This window comes from Cnephaeus nilssonii (assembly GCF_951640355.1).
Source record: "Cnephaeus nilssonii genome assembly, chromosome: 1".
NCBI lineage: Eukaryota > Metazoa > Chordata > Mammalia > Chiroptera > Vespertilionidae > Cnephaeus > Cnephaeus nilssonii.
In genome coordinates, this window is record NC_137072.1 from 52072896 (window position 1) to 52088670 (window position 15775).

The 15775-nt window shown below is 40.3% G+C and overlaps 1 protein-coding gene across 5 annotated transcripts in view; it reads right to left on the reverse strand.

The window, feature by feature from the left end:
• Positions 1 to 15775, reverse strand: part of RAP1GDS1 (Rap1 GTPase-GDP dissociation stimulator 1) — a 130448-nt gene that overhangs the window by 21784 nt on the left and 92889 nt on the right. For all 5 annotated transcript variants that reach the window (XM_079766485.1, XM_079766484.1, XM_079766483.1 and 2 more), the window contains 2 exons: positions 13820 to 13948; positions 6173 to 6298 (listed from right to left, as the gene is read on the reverse strand). In XM_079766485.1, the coding sequence (XP_079622611.1) occupies positions 6173 to 6298; positions 13820 to 13948 (255 nt within the window). The remainder of the gene's footprint in view (positions 1 to 6172; positions 6299 to 13819; positions 13949 to 15775) is intronic.

Here is a 15775-nt window from a genome sequence, read left to right on the forward strand (position 1 = left end):
TCCCCTGCCAGCCTGGTTACCCCCAACTGCCCTCCCTTGCCGGCCTGATTGCTCCTAACTGCCTCTGCCTTGGCCCCCACTACCATGGCTTTGTCTGGAAGGAAATCGGATGTCTGGAAGATGGCTGGTTGACCCAGTCTAATTAGCATATTACCCTTTTATTAGTATAGATCACATAGCATAGGACTGCTTAAATGGGGGTGGGGGGACCTTTTTCAGCAGGAGGAGATGCTCTTTTCAGACAAAAATACAAATCCCTATATCTAGACTGATAGCCAGCCATATGCACTATACTGCCAAACTGGTTATTAAAAAACTGAACCACTTTCTTACACCTTACACCAAACAGCTGTTGCCCTTAAAACCCCTCCTCAGCCTCCACCTTAGGTTCTGCCTTTGCAGTTTACCCAGATTAGGTTCTGATTGGTTGGTTTTTATGCCAATCAGTGTCAAAAGCTCTGCCTCCTAGGCAGCCATTGGCTCCTCGCAGTTCACCGAGATTTGGTTCTGACTGGCCGGTTTCTATGCCAGTCAGCCTCAAAAGCTCCGCCTCCTAGGCAGCCATGGGCTCTTCTGGGAAATCCAGAATGGCCCTGCTAACAGCTACCTTTCTCTCTGGGCCTATCTTTGGGCCTGATCCACAGCCTCCATGGCAGCTGCGGATCAGGCCCCCCTCTCTCTGTCTCTGGGCCTCACCAGCAGCCATGGCAGCTGCAGATCAGGCCCTGCCTCTCTCTCCAGACCTCTCTCCAGGCCTGATCTGGGCCGGAGGCTAATGACCTCACCATGCCCGCCTTGCCCCGCCCACCCCACCCCACCCCTCACCACCCCGCCTGCCTGCCACCACCCTTGCTGTGATAGGATCCTGTGGGCTGTGGGGGAGGGACCAAGAGGTGCTCCATGCATTTCCTGGTGACCGGTCGTCGTCCATCTGGTCATTTGGATCATGATGGCCCTAGGCTATTATTAGTATAGATACCATGATTTATGTATTCTACTGTTAACGGATATGAGTTGCTTACATAATGGAAATGAACTGCTTACAATATTCATCATTATAAATAACTAGAGGCCTGGTGTACGAGATGTGTGCACTGAGGATAGGGGAAGGTCCTTTAGTCCGGCCTGCACCCTCTCACAGTCCGGGACCCCTCAGGGGATGTCCACCTGCCATACCTAAGCCAGCAGACATCCCTCTTGCAGTCTGGGGCTCTCGCAGTCCGGGACCCTCGCTCCTTACCGCCCACCTGCAGTGGAGGCAGCGGGAGAGACTCCCGCCACTGCCGCTGTGCTCACCAGACATAAGCCCGGCTTCTGGCTGAGCGGCGCTTCCCCTGTGGGAGCACACTGACCACCAGGGGTAAGCTCCTGCGTTGAGCGTGTCACAGCGACCGGTTGTTCGGCCGTTCGGTCGATTTGCATATTAGGCTTTTATTATATAGGATGCTGCTATGAACATTCCTGTAATGGTTCCTGGTGCACATATTTCTGGATCATAGGGAATGCATAATTCCAACTCAGTAGATACTGTTTTCTAAAATGTACCAATTTACACCCCACCAGCACTTGATGACAATTCCTACTGCTACAAACCTTCATCAATTCTTGGTATAATCAGACTTCTCAGTGGGTATGTAGTATTGTATTTTGCATTCCCTGATTATTAAGGAGTTGAGCATTAATCCTCACCCGACGATATGCGTATTGATTTTAAAGAGAGGGAGAGGGAAAAGGAGAGAGAGATAGAGCCAGCAATCTTGGTATGTGCCCTGACCAAGAATTGGTATATGAGATGACCAGTTGAGCATATTTTTATGTGTTTAATAGCCATTTGGACTTTATCTTTGTCAACTACTTACTCTAATCTTTTATACATTTTCCCCACTGGGTTTTCTACGATTTTCTTAATGATTTGTGGAAGTTTTAACATATTGTACACATTCTCTTGGTTATATGTTATAAATATTTTCTCTCCCCCACTGTCTTCCTTTGTATTCTTAACAATGTCCAAATTGATCATTTTTTCCTTTATGGTTAGAATTTTTTTTAAAAATATATTCTATTGATTCTTTACAGAGAGGAAGAGAGAGGGATAGAGAGTTAGAAACATCGATGAGAGAGAAACATCAATCAGCTGCCCCCTGCACACCCCCCACTGGGGATGTGCCCGCAACCAAGGTACATGCCCCTGACCGGAATTGAACCTGGGACCCCTGAGTCCACAGGCCGACGCTCTATCCACTGAGCCAAACCGGTTTCAGCAGAATTTTTTGTGACCTAAGAAAATTATCCATACTCCAAGATCTTGATGATATTCTCCTACCTTATATTTTAAGATAAACTTTCTGGTTTAACTTTCACATATAGGTCAATAATCTATCTGAAATTAATTTTTAACATAGTATAATTTTTTAATATAGTATAAAGTGGGGGTATGTGTCTCTCCTATTGTATTTTTTTTCATATTCCCAGCACTGCTGATTGAAATGATTGTACTTTCCATACTGTTTTACAGTGAATTCTTTTTACCCCCTAATAAATAAACATCTATTAATATATCCATTTGTCTTTGGGCTACCCTGTACTACTGGTCTTTTTGCCCATTCTTGCACCAGTACCACAATGTCCTTTAATTATTAGAGTTTTATCAGAATAAATCTTTAAATATTGTTATGCAGTGAAACAGTTCTGCTACCTTGTTCTCTTTCACAGTATCTTGGCTATTCCTGGTCTTTGGGGTTTTGGTTAAAACTTCATTGAGTCTACTGACCACGATGGGTAGCTATAACTTCATTAGAGCACTGAGGTTTCCAATCTATGAAAGTGATATAGCTTCCCATTTATTTAGATCTTCTCTAATTTCTCTTGATGATTTCCTATAAGTTTTCTGCCAGAGATCTTAAATATTTATTAGTCTATTATTAAAGCATTTAATATTTTTATACTATGGTAAAAACATATTTTTAAAAATGCATTTCCTAACTATTTTCTTTGCTGGTACACAATAATATCATTTTTTAATTTTTTTGTTGGTTTGTTTTGGCTAACAATCTAACTAATTTTGATTAATTTTTAAAAATTGATCTATGGATTCTTTTGGATTTCTGACATAAACCATATAATTTAGAAATAAATATTGTTTTATTTATTTCTCTCCTATATATTTTCTTTCTTATTCTACTGTACTGGACAGTTCCTACAATAACTAGAAATAGTAATGATCCTTTTTATTCCCAATCTGAAAGGAAATGCTTTTTATTTCATCATTATATTGTTTTCTGTAGGCTTCTGGTATATATCCTTTTCATTCTCTTCTAGTGCTAATTTGCAAAGTTTTTATAAATCATGAATGCACAATTAATTGTATCAAATGCTTTTCTTAATCTAAGAAGATCATATAATTTCTCTCCTTTAGTAATTCTTAATGTAATAAAATATATTGATTATATTTTCACTATTAAACTGTTTTGCATTTTCAGAATAAGTCCCATTTGCTTTGAGGATAAATTTTAAATATATTACTGGGCTTCATTTACTAAAATTTTAAGGGGAAATTTGGATCTAATTTCACGGTGAAACTGGCCTTTAATTTTCATTCTTGTATTATCTTTCTATTTGGTATAAAGATTACAGTAGTCTCATAAAATAAATTGGTGAGTATATCTGCTTTTATTAATCTCTGGAAAAATTTAAGATTACTCAGCTTTTCTATTTCTTCTTGTGTCATCATACTTTAAAACATATTGGCATCAACTTGTTCATATATCCTCTTAATAATTTCTGTAAGATCAGTAGTAGGATCTCTTTTTACATTCTTGATTTTCATTATATGTCTTCTCTCTCTCTTTTTTTTCTGTTTAACTTACGAGGGATTTACAAGTTTTATTAATTTACTTCAGACTCAACTTTGGTGACTAATATGCTTGTATTCATTATGTATTTTCTGTCTTACCAATTTCAGCTCTTTGTTTCCTTCTTTCTGTTATCTGGCTTCATTGGTTTCCTTCCCCCTAAATTTCTGAGATGAATACTAAGCTCATTGCTTTTCCTTTTTCCTTTTCTAGTATATTCATTTAAAGCAAAAAAATTCCCTCTAAGTATGGCTTTACCTACATCACATTAAGATTTGAGACAGTATTTTCATTTTCATTACAGAAAATTTCCTAATTTCCATCATGATTCTTCTTTGACCTTCTAAATATTAGCAGTGTATTTTTAAATACCTAAACAGGAATTCCTAGTTATATTTTTATTATTAGACAACCCACTTAAGTCAGAGAACATACTCTGCAAGACTGCAATCCTTTGAATTTGTTGAAACTTGTTTCATGACTATGTTTTAAAACGTTTCATGTGTAGTTGAAAAGAAATGGCTCTGTAGTTGGGTACAGTGTTCTGAAATATGTCTATTAAGCCAACTTCTTAATCATGTTGTTCACATATTCTACATCCTTATTGTTTTTATTTTCTTTCTGGACTTCCTTTTGGTTTATCTTTCAGTTTGCTAAAATCTTTCCATAAATTCTTCCATTAATTTGATAATTACAAATGGTTTTAAAAATTATTTTAGCAGTCACATTAAAAGTTGAAATCTTTGAATAACCAGAGTCTACTGGTACTTTCTATCCTGTTCTACTGGTCTTTTTGCCCATCCTTGCACCAATACCACACCGTCCTTTAATTAATACAAGGGTCTTTAATACCTTTCACCTCCTTCAAGATTTATGTTTATTTTCTGATATATATTAAATTATATACTTATATATTTTAAACCTCACCATAAATTATTTTTATTATTTTATAAAATCAATGTTCATGAAATTCATCTACTTACTAGTTTTTTGCTCTTTATTCTCCTGTGCATCTAGAACCTTCCTTCTGGAAGCATTTTCCTCTCACAAACACCCATTACAATTTCCTTTAGTGACTATATAGTGGTGGTGAACTTTCTGTTTTTCATCTGAAAATAACTTTATTTTGCCTTCAATTTTGAAGGGTATTTCACTGAATTTAGAATTCCAAGTTGACATTCTTTTTCAGTGCATAGATGTTTCACTGTCATCTGGTTTTCATTGTTGCTATTGAGAAGTTAGCCGTCAGTTGAACAGTTGCCCTTTTAAAATAAGCTATTTTTTTCCTGGCTACTTTTAGATTTTTGTCAGTGGTTTTTCTATAATTTCAATATGATGTAGATTTATTTTATCATGTTTTAGATTCATTTGGCTTCTTGAATTTTTTGAAATTCTCTACCAAAATTTCTTTAAATACATCCTCTGCTCTCTACCCTCCTCCCACCCTTTTGGGAATTCCCAGAAATGTATATGAGAGCTGTTCATCTACCCTCTGTACTCTTATTCTGTTTTATGCACATTGGTTCTTTTCTTTTTGGACGTCCTTTCAATCTATCTTCCAGTTCACTAGTTCCCCAAATCAACTACATTTAATCTGTCATTTCCATCCATTAATTTGGGTTGTATTTTTCAATACCGGAATTTCCAATTTTTTTTTCTCCAAATTTGTCATGTCATGTTTTAGAGTTTTCAGTTTCCTTCTAAAATTTTCAAGCTTGCTTTGAATATAATAAGCATACCTGTTTTGAGTCAATGTCTAACAATTCCATTATCTGGAGATTTGCTGCTGTTGCCTGTTCTTAGTGCTAGTTCTTGCTTACAATGTCTTGTCTCCACATGTGTCTGGTCCTCTTTGATTATATGCTAGACACTGTATTTGAAAAATTATTCATATGGAATGGTTTATTTATTCTGGATCACTCTTATGCCTAGGGTGTATCCCTTAAGATTTTTTTTTTTTCCCCAAACACAGGAGTAGTTTAAGAGTGTCTACACTATTGATAGGCCTAGAACTCCAACTTTCATCCTCTTTGCTCTGCAAGGGTACAAAAGGCTCTCAGCTGCCTTTTCCAAATCAGCATAAGAATGTGTAAGCTACAGAACTATCTTTGCCAAGACTTCCAAGTTGAATGAACCTGAACAGTAGCTTTGGCCAATGTAGATAGTTATGAAGTAGATAATGTAGCTGAAATTAGAGATATCCAAATTCAAACTTGCATCATTAATAAAACAATTAAATAGCTAGCAATTAAATAATGTTAGAAAAAAATGGAAAAGGCCTACATGATAAAAAAAAAATCGAGATGCATTTATTTTCTCACCATTTTCTGCCAATGGAGCAAGAACTTCGAAAATCATTTCCCTCTTATCATGTTCTATTTGTTTTTTGAAGAGTTTTACCATCTCTTCAGCAATGTTTGTACTGGCAAACTGTTCTTTACTGGACTCTGTTTAAAAAAAAAAAAAAGGAAAATTTATGTTAAGCAAATAAAATTAAAGCCAGAAATTGTTTGTTTCCTATTACCTCCAATAGTTGGTCAATGTATACCATTACTGATAAACACTCTTCAAATACAGGAATAATCAAATCCTTTTTCTAATGTCCCTGAAAAGAAAAAATGTCCTAAGGCTTTAAAGAAAATGTTCTAACCCAATTATGGTCAAGACTATAAAAAATGTTAATTAGCATGACATAGCAACAATAAAATTACTAAGTTTTAAATTCAGTTTCAAGGTTTTGTCAAAGAAAAATTACTCAGAACAGACTGAACTTTATGTGGTTGAATTAAAGGTGACTTATCTTTATATCATTAAAGTGGTGTGAGTTTGCACTGATCCTGACATGCCTACTGTTAAAAGCCAATCAATTCTTCACATATATTTGGGGTCCCATTCATTCTTGCCTCTTTCACATATCCAAACTCTCCTCCATTCTAGAGCCTCACATAAAAAAGCAATATAAAAAATAAACACCTTCCCTCTACTCCACTTTTCTTCAAATATCATCCATCTCTGTTCACTTTCACAAACAAGTTTCTTAATAGCATTGTTTACATGCACTCTCTCTACTTTCTTAACAATCACATGTATTAATTCCTAAACTTACTTCAGGCTAGTTTTGGGTCCGCACATAATTGGGTCCATTTCCTTCCAATTCTTTCCTCAATTTCTTTTACTATATCAGATATCCTATTAATTTATCTATAAGTTTCTCTCAAAAAAATTCTGAACAAATTCAATCTACACTGGTTGCTCTCTGTTTGGGGGATACAGCTAACATCTTGGAATTTTTTATTGAGTTTCTATTATGAAAGATAAAGCATCAGCTTTCTTATACTCCCCTCCACCCCCCACGTCTAAACCATATACCTCCATATTCTCAATGTAATTATAATGTAACTAGAGGCCCGCTGCATGAAATTCATGCAAGGGAGGGGGGGTGGGTCCCTCAGCCTGGCCTGCACCCTCTTGCAATCCAGGATCGCTAGCTCCTAACCGCTCGCCTGCCTGCCTGATCTCCCCTAACCATTTGGCCTGCCTCCCTGATCACTCCTAACCCCTCTGCCTGCCTGATCACCCCTAACCACTGTGCCTGCCTGCCTGATTGCCCCAAACCGCTCGCCTGCTTATCACCCCTAATCACTACTTGCCTGCCTGCCTGATCACCCCTAACTGCCTCTGCCTGCATGCCTGATTGCCCCTAACTGCCTTTGCCTCGCCCCCCACTGCTGCAGCTTCGTCCAAAAGGACATACGGAATGATGTCTGGAAGGTCGGTCAGCTATCCAGTCTAATTAGCATATTACGCTTTTATTATTATAGACTAGAGGCCCGGTGCATGAAATTCGTGCATGGGGGGGTGGGTGTACCTCAGCCCAGCCTGCACCCTCTCATATCTGGGACCCCTTGAGGAATGTCCAATGCACTGAGATAGGGCCTAAACGGGCGGTTGGACATCCCTCTCACAATCCAGGACTGCTGGCTCCCAACCGCTTGCCTGCCTCTGCCTGATTGCCCCTAACCGCTTCTGCCTGCCAGCCTGATCACCCCCTAACCACTCCACTGCCAGCCTGATCAACACCTAACTGCTCCCTGGCCGGCCCGATTGCCCCTAACTGCCCTCCCCTGTCAGCCTGGTCACCTCTAACTGCCCTCCCCTGCAAGAATGGTCGCCCCTACCTGTCCTCCCCTGCAGGCCTGGTTGCCCTCAACTGCCCTTCTGTGCTGGCCCAGTTACCCCTAAAAGTCCTCCCCTGCTGGCCTGGTCACCCCTAACTTCCCTCCCCTGCAGGCCTAGCATGCCCAACTGCCCTCCCCTGCAGGCCTGGTCCCCCCCAACTGTCCTCCCCTGCTGGCCCGGTCTCCACCAACTGCCCTCTTCTACTGGCCCGGTCACCCCTAACTGCCCTCCCTGCTGGCCTGGTCCCCTCCAACTGCATTCCCGTGCAGGCCTGGGTCTCCCCCAACTTCCCGCCCCTGCAGGCCTGGTCCCCCCCAACTGTCCTCCTCTGCAGGCCTGGTCCCCTTCAACTGCCCTCCCCTGCAGGCTTGGTCCCCCCCCCCCCCACAACTGCCCTCCTCTGCAGGCCTGGGTCCCCCACAACTGCCCTCCCTTGCTGGCCTGGTCACCCCTAACTGCCCTCCCTGCTGGCCTGATTGCCCACAAATGCCCTCCCCTGCAGGCCTGGGTCCCCCACAACTGTTCTCCCTTGCTGGCCTGGTCACCCCCAATTGCCCACAACTGCCCTCCCCTGCCAGCCATCTTGTGGCAGTCATCTTGTGTCTTGGTGTGATGGTCAGTTTGCATATTACTCTTTTATTAGATAGGATAAGAAGTCTTACTGATGATTACCTTTATTCTAAGAAAATTCAAATGGGAGCAGGTCACCTAGAGATGGAAATAATGACTGATGAGGCCCTGTGCCTTTCTTTTGGGAAAATGACAGCATCTTCAATTATTTAAGGGGTATTTGTGTGACCCTGCTGTTGTTCCTGGGAGTTTAATATAGGGTAAAGGGTGAGAATAAATGCCGAATAGGCAAAGGGCAGGTTTTGTCTGTTGGCTCAGAGCTCCATCTATGCCCTTCTGTGCTTTCCTGTAGTTCAGGGGAAACTGTTTCCTAGATGCCCTGGCAGCTAACTTCTCACTGCGGAGCATGGACGCAGGGGCAGGGGCAGCTGCAGAGACAGTGCAGTCCGCAGGCTGCTGTCTTCCTTGGCAGCACAGTTCCAATGGCAGCAGCAAGTTCTCAGCAGCCTCAGCAGGGCATGGTCTGGCTCCTTCATCCATGAGAGTGAGAATGGCTTCCTGTAGCTATTAATCTCTAACTTCACTTTTTTTTCCCTTCTCTTCTAGCCTTTCCTTTCCAACCCTTTGGTAACCAATTCCCAATATTAAATTCTATCTGTTTGAAATACCTAGTGGGGGCTCTATTTCTCCACTGATGCAGGTGAACCCACAGCCCAGCCTATGCAAAGAATAATATGAATGGGCAGGAGGAGGAGGAGATCATTCATAGGCCAGAAAAAAAAAAAAGAAATCATATAATAGGACATCAGGGACAACATGCTATGATTTACTTTTCCATTGATGATGATGATGATGATGATGATGATGATGATGGAGAGAGAGAGAGAGAGAGAGAGAGAGAGAGAGAGAGAGAGAGAGAGACAGACATCGATGTAAGAGACACATATAAATTGGTTGTCTTCTGCATCTGCCCTGAACAGGGCTGAGGATCAAACCTGCAACCCAGGTTTGTGCCCTTGACCCTGAGATCCTTCAGTGGGCAGGTGGACACTCTAACCACTGAGCAACGCTGGCCAGGGCCATGCTATGATTTCTGATGTTAGCAGTTGCAGGTGGTGATAAGGCTCAGAGTAGAGCCTTAGAAATAGTGGCTGAGATGAAGTGAAAGTGTAGTTTCACTGTAATTGATGATCTTTTAACTGGGATGTGATGGTGCTACTTGGTTCACTCAAGTGACTGTCAAAATAAGGAACAATAATTCCAGTATATAAGATAGGGAGAAGGATGAGGGCATGTCAGACTGTGCCGTGGAGGCTTGGAGCAGGCGCTGTGTGTGTATGTGTGTGTGTGTGTGTGTGTGTGTGTCCCCGCTGGGGGCCTGCTCCCAGCCTCGCTGCAGAGGCTCGGAGCAGGTGCCCGTGTGTTCTCTCAGGCTCCGGGCTGCGCCTGTGTGTTGTTCTCTCAGGCTCCGGGCCATGTCCGGTCCCTCCTCCGGAGCTGGTTGTGACTTGGGCGTCCTGACCTAATTTGCATATTTCTCTATTTTTTATATATATATTTTGGTTATATCAATTACTAGTGCTTTAATAATATACTATTTCATTTCCCCTGCAATTATTGTTTTCTCATTTGCTTACTTTTCTAAGTTCTTATCATCAATTTAACTCAAAACTCTCCATCAGTGTCTAATCATCTCTTACTGAGCCCATTCACTTCAAGCATTCGGTCAATTTCATGTCCTATACGAATTTCCCCAACCCTGATGCCAGCAGCCTTCTGATTTGTTCCAATCTGGACTGGTTGCTCTTTGAACACTGACCATTTGGGGTTCTCATGTCACCATACTACCAGGAATTTCTGTTTTCTGTTGGATCTCTTGTATCCAGATTCCTATGTTGTCTTCTTTCATAACTTAAATACCTTGGAATGGTGGAACACATCTTACAGCAGTTTCCAGAGGAAAGTTTATGAAGTATATATATTTTCTGAGATGTTCATGTTTGACAATGTCTTTATTATAACTCCATTTTCTTCTGGCTGCCAGTGCTGTTTTGAGACAATTGATGGGTACTGATTCACAGTCTTTTGTATACAATGGCTGTAAAATGTTCTTTTCCTCATTATCCTAAAATTTCTCATTGATATGCCATGGTCTGGGCCTATTTTCATCTATTAGGCAAGGCATCTGACAGACCCTTCCAATCTATAAAATTATGTACTTTAGTTCTATGATAGTACTAGAGGCCCAGTGCACGAAATTTGTGCATGGGGGGTGGGGGGTGGGGGGAGGGGTGTCCCTCAGCCCAGACTGCACCTTCTCCAATTTGGGACCCCTCGAGGGATGCCTGACTGCCCGTATAGGCCCAATCCCACCGGGCCAGCAGGGGAGAACAGTTAGGGGCGATCAGGCCTAAACAGGCAGTCGGACATCCCTCTCACAATCCAGGACTGCTGGCTCCCAACCGCTCGCCTGCCTGCCTGCCAGATTGCCCCTAACCACTTCTGCCTGCCAACCTGATCACCCCCTAACCACTCCCCTGCCAGCCTGATTGATGCCTAACTGCTCCCCTGCCGGCCTGGTCACACCTAACTGTCCTCCCCTGCAGGCCTGGTTGCCCCCAACTGCCCTCTCCTGCTAGCCCAGTCACCCCTAACTGCCCTCCCTTGCCAACCTGATTGCCCCTAACTGCCCTCCCCTGCCGGCCTGGTTGCCCCCAACTGCCCTCCCCAGCAGGCCTGGTTGCCCCTAACTGTCCACCTCTGCAGGCCTAGTCACCCCCAACTGCCCTCCCCTGCTAGCCCAGTCACCCCTAACTTCCCTCCCTTGCCAGCCAGGTCGCCCTTAACTGCCCTCTCCTGCTGGCCCGATTGCCCCTAACTGCCCCCTCCTGCCAGCCTGGTTGTCCCCAACTGTCCTCCCCCTGCAGGCCTGGTTGCCCCCAACTGCCCTCCTCTGCCAGCCCGGTCACCCCTAACTGCCCTCCTCTGCAGGCCTGATCACCCCCAATGCCCTCCCTTGCAGGCCTGGTCCCTCCCAACTGCCCTTCCTTGACCATCTTGTGTCCACATGGGGGCGGCCATCTTGTGTGTTGGAGTGATGGTCAATTTGCATATTACCTCTTTATTATATAGGATTGTTATATAGGATAATAGTATCCCATACTCATACTACCAGGAATGTGATATGAACTTGATACTTAGTTGTGTCAATAAAAATAATACTATGTGATTGGTTAATTCATGGGCCCCAGTAAGCCCATTGAAAAGAGAAAAAGTATTCTGGGGCATACATGCTCTACTTTGGTGGTGATATACAACCTAGCTATTACATGGGCACAAGACTCATGATATAAACTCTAAAAACCTTAGAAAATAAAGGGGAAAAAATGGGGTAAGAGCAGCAACAGCTGGAAACAGAGTATGAAACTGGGCTAAACTAAATTGGTGCATATCCATTTTTTACTATAGACCAGGGAAATTTAGGTGGTCTATATAACCTCCCAAACACCTTCTGATATCTTAACACAAGCAATTCATATTAAATGTTGTTTGTTTCCATTACAGATTTTACAGTATAAGGGATTATAACACAATTTGTTTTATTTCTATAAACTATACTGAACACAAACTCTCACATTCCATTTTAATAATGGAAAATAATAACTTGTGAAAAGTAAATAAATGTTCTTTCATTCTTAGTCTTACTTAATAATGGAAATAATGAGACAGTATGAGAAAGAAGAAAAACATAGGGGAGAAAAAAGATTCAAAAATACCAGCAGATGACCCACTGAAAAGGAATGACTTTTAAAATTAACTGTGATAATATCTGTTCTTTTAACGTGAAGTCAAAGCAAAAGTAAAGTACTGAAATCAAGGTTTTAGTAAGTAGTGTGTAAGGACATAAACTTTCAGTTAGAATATCCAAGTTTAGAGTTCTGGTGCTTCTGTTTATCTATAATAATAAAAGCATAATATGCTAATTAGACCGAACAGCTGAACGACCTTCCGGATGTCATTTTGGATATCCTTCCGGATGAAGCCGCGGCAGCAGGGGCCGAGGCAGAGGCAGTTAGAGGCGATCAGGCAGGCAGGCGAGCAGTTAGGAGCAATCAGGCAGGCAGGCGAGCAGTTAGGGGCAATCAGGCAGGAAGGCAGAGTGGTTAGGGGTGATGAGGCAGGCAGGTGAGCAGTTAGGGGTGATGAGGCAGGCAGGCAGAGGCAGTTAGGGACGATGAGGCAGGCAGGCAGAGTGGTTAGGGGCAATCAGGCAGGCAGGAAGGCGATCTTTTAGGAGCCAGCAGTCCTAGATTGCGAGAGGAATGTCCAAGGGGTCCCGGATTTCAAGAGGGTGCAGGCTCGGCTGAGGGACAACCCCCCCTCCATGCATGAATTTCGTGCACTGGGCCTCTAGTTTATTTATAAAATGGGGATAAATAATAGATTTATTTTTAGTTGTAGCTATTATATTTATCTATGACAAAACATCATTTGGTTTCATTGTCTCCAGAATAAATAATTTATGAACATAGTTGTGCAGTAAATTCAGACTAGGAGTTATAACTTCTTATCATGGGAAGGAAGGAGAGAGGAAAGAGTACTACACATGATATAGAGAAAAATAAAACAAAGAAAAGGGATCAGGGTGCTGGGGTCATTAGTCCTCTGCTATAACTGGACTATTTCCAGCATTGGTCTGTTTTTGCCTGTCTTCTGATTTTCAAGGAGTTCTCATAATTTTTCTCTTCCATTATAAATATATCCTTATGTAAAAGTGTCCTATCATTTTTAGGTACTTTGTAAAAAGAGGAGGAAAGACTATAGTCTTGATAGATTCCTTTTCGTCTGAAAATGTAATAAATTATGAAGTCCTTTCTTTTTGCCCTAGAAATACAACTACTTGATTTTAAGATGATCACTCATGTAAAAATACTAAAGTCAAGGGAGATGATTTTAAATGTTCAACTCTATTAAATAATATAAATATAACACTTAAACTTCAATATGTGAAACAATTAGGGAAGCAAAATAGCTCTCAATTTTAAATAATACAAGATATACTTGGATCTACATTTCTTTAACATTGAAGCAAATATCTATAATGTTTCAAAGAAATAAACTAATATAATCTAAATGGATTTCCATGTTGTTAATATCTAAAGAAAAATTTAATTACATTAATAAGTTGATTACATTAGTGGTTCATGACCAAGACTTACCAAGTTCTGCTAAATTGCCAAATGCTACGAGACACATTTCTGTAAGAGCTGCATTTTGGTAGTGGATGCCCAGTAATGTCACTAGGGTAGGAATAACACCCATATTGATAAGCTGAGCCTGAAGGGAATCTGCAAAATCAAATAAAAAATTTTTTTTTGTACCAAAGAGACATTAGTAAAAAGAAAAACACCTCTTATTCTCTTTATTGCAAACTCAATACTATTTCAATGACAGTAAAACAAGATTAAGTCCATTCATATAATTGTATTGAAAATTTAAAGACATTAGTTCAGAAGAGTTGAGTCTTGAATCTTTCCAATTAAAAGAAATTTAGAAATAAAAATAATTGAAATATGTCAAACATTAGTGTGTGTTTTATTTTGTTTTTTAAAAGAGGCTCTTATACCTTTGCAAAGTAGGCTTTAAAGATGTATAAATGAATAAACATTACCATTGGTTTTTAAATAAAAAGGTTAGACTGAGTAACATCTGCATTACAGGAAATCAGAGTATACAAAAAGCATTTTAAAAAGCAAGTTTTAATAAAGACCAAGAGAGAAGACAATTAGAATCACTTAATAAAGAATAAAAAGTATAAACATGTAATTCACAAAAAATTTTGTTTAATTGCAGCAGAGCATTCTTCAATGACTGCTAGGATGAAAAGTAGTTTCAACAAGGAAAGAAAGGGTTACTTAAAATATTTTTTCTTCTCAAATTGGTATTTAATAATAGTAACAATCAGCAAAGAAAGGAAAATTTGGCTTGAGAGGTGAAGAGAATGAGAATGAGGTCAGTATGGTTTTGTCATCACTGCTTGTCTTCATATTCTAAGAAACTAACTGGATTTAAAGTACTTAATATGACTTAGGTTTCCACAATGCTTCCTCATTAACAATAGAATACCTGTAACAAAGTTGAAAGTAAATAAACCAAAATGCCAACCCAAAGTACTGCTTCTTAGAATAAGATAAGAAGACATAAACACTCACATGTCTATGCAAAACAAAGTTATTATTAATAAGTGGTTCATCCAAAGATACAGGGATGTTATCAATTTTTTTTCTTTAAAAATTATATGCCATTTTCAAGCTAATCATTTTCTCCAAATTCTAGTAAGTTACCTACTGGGAATCTAAAGATAAAAATCTGTTTTTTACAATACAAATTTTCCTCACAGCATGCTTCCCTTGACAAAGTTTGCCTACTAATCTCTTTATAATTCTTAACCTATAGATAAGGAGGTGGTTGAGTGATTACCAGAAAAGAACATAAAGACAGGGTTGAGTTGTATCACATGCCAGCTGATTATTCACCTGGTGGTCTTTATAGTTAATTTTTCCTGCCTTTAGAAAGTATGAAGAGATAGCCAACAGAGGCCGATGGCCCTGAAAACTGATGAGTGGATAATTACAAATATTATCTCGTTCAGTTGTGGGAGACTATCTATACTAGAAAGGGGCCTATAACCAAAACAAGAATAGAAAACAGGCCTGAGAAAAAAAAGGAAGTTTACATTTTGAGTTCAAATAGTCTAAAGCAATTTCAAATTTTGCAATAAAACTATGAAGACTGTTTTTTAAAAAGAGACAGAAATAAAATAATATATTCAACTAAATGATCTGTTTTTAGGCTTTTGATGTTCAATATTTTCCCTAATTATACAATTCAGCAATTAATAAATGATTCACAATATGCATATTACAGGCAAATTACTTATGTTATAGGATACAGTATTATACCTATACTAGAGGCCCGGCGCATGGAGAAGCTTTCCAAGTTAGAAATTACGTGGATTACTTACCAGTAGATAGAGTTCCTTATTAATGAGTCACCTGCAGATCCTTGTTCTTTAGCAGTATTTTAAACTTTCAATTATTTATTTATTCATTTTTACTACCTCTTCAAATACCGCAGAGCTGTTGAATCATTAAATTTCAGGTATGTAAGCGTGA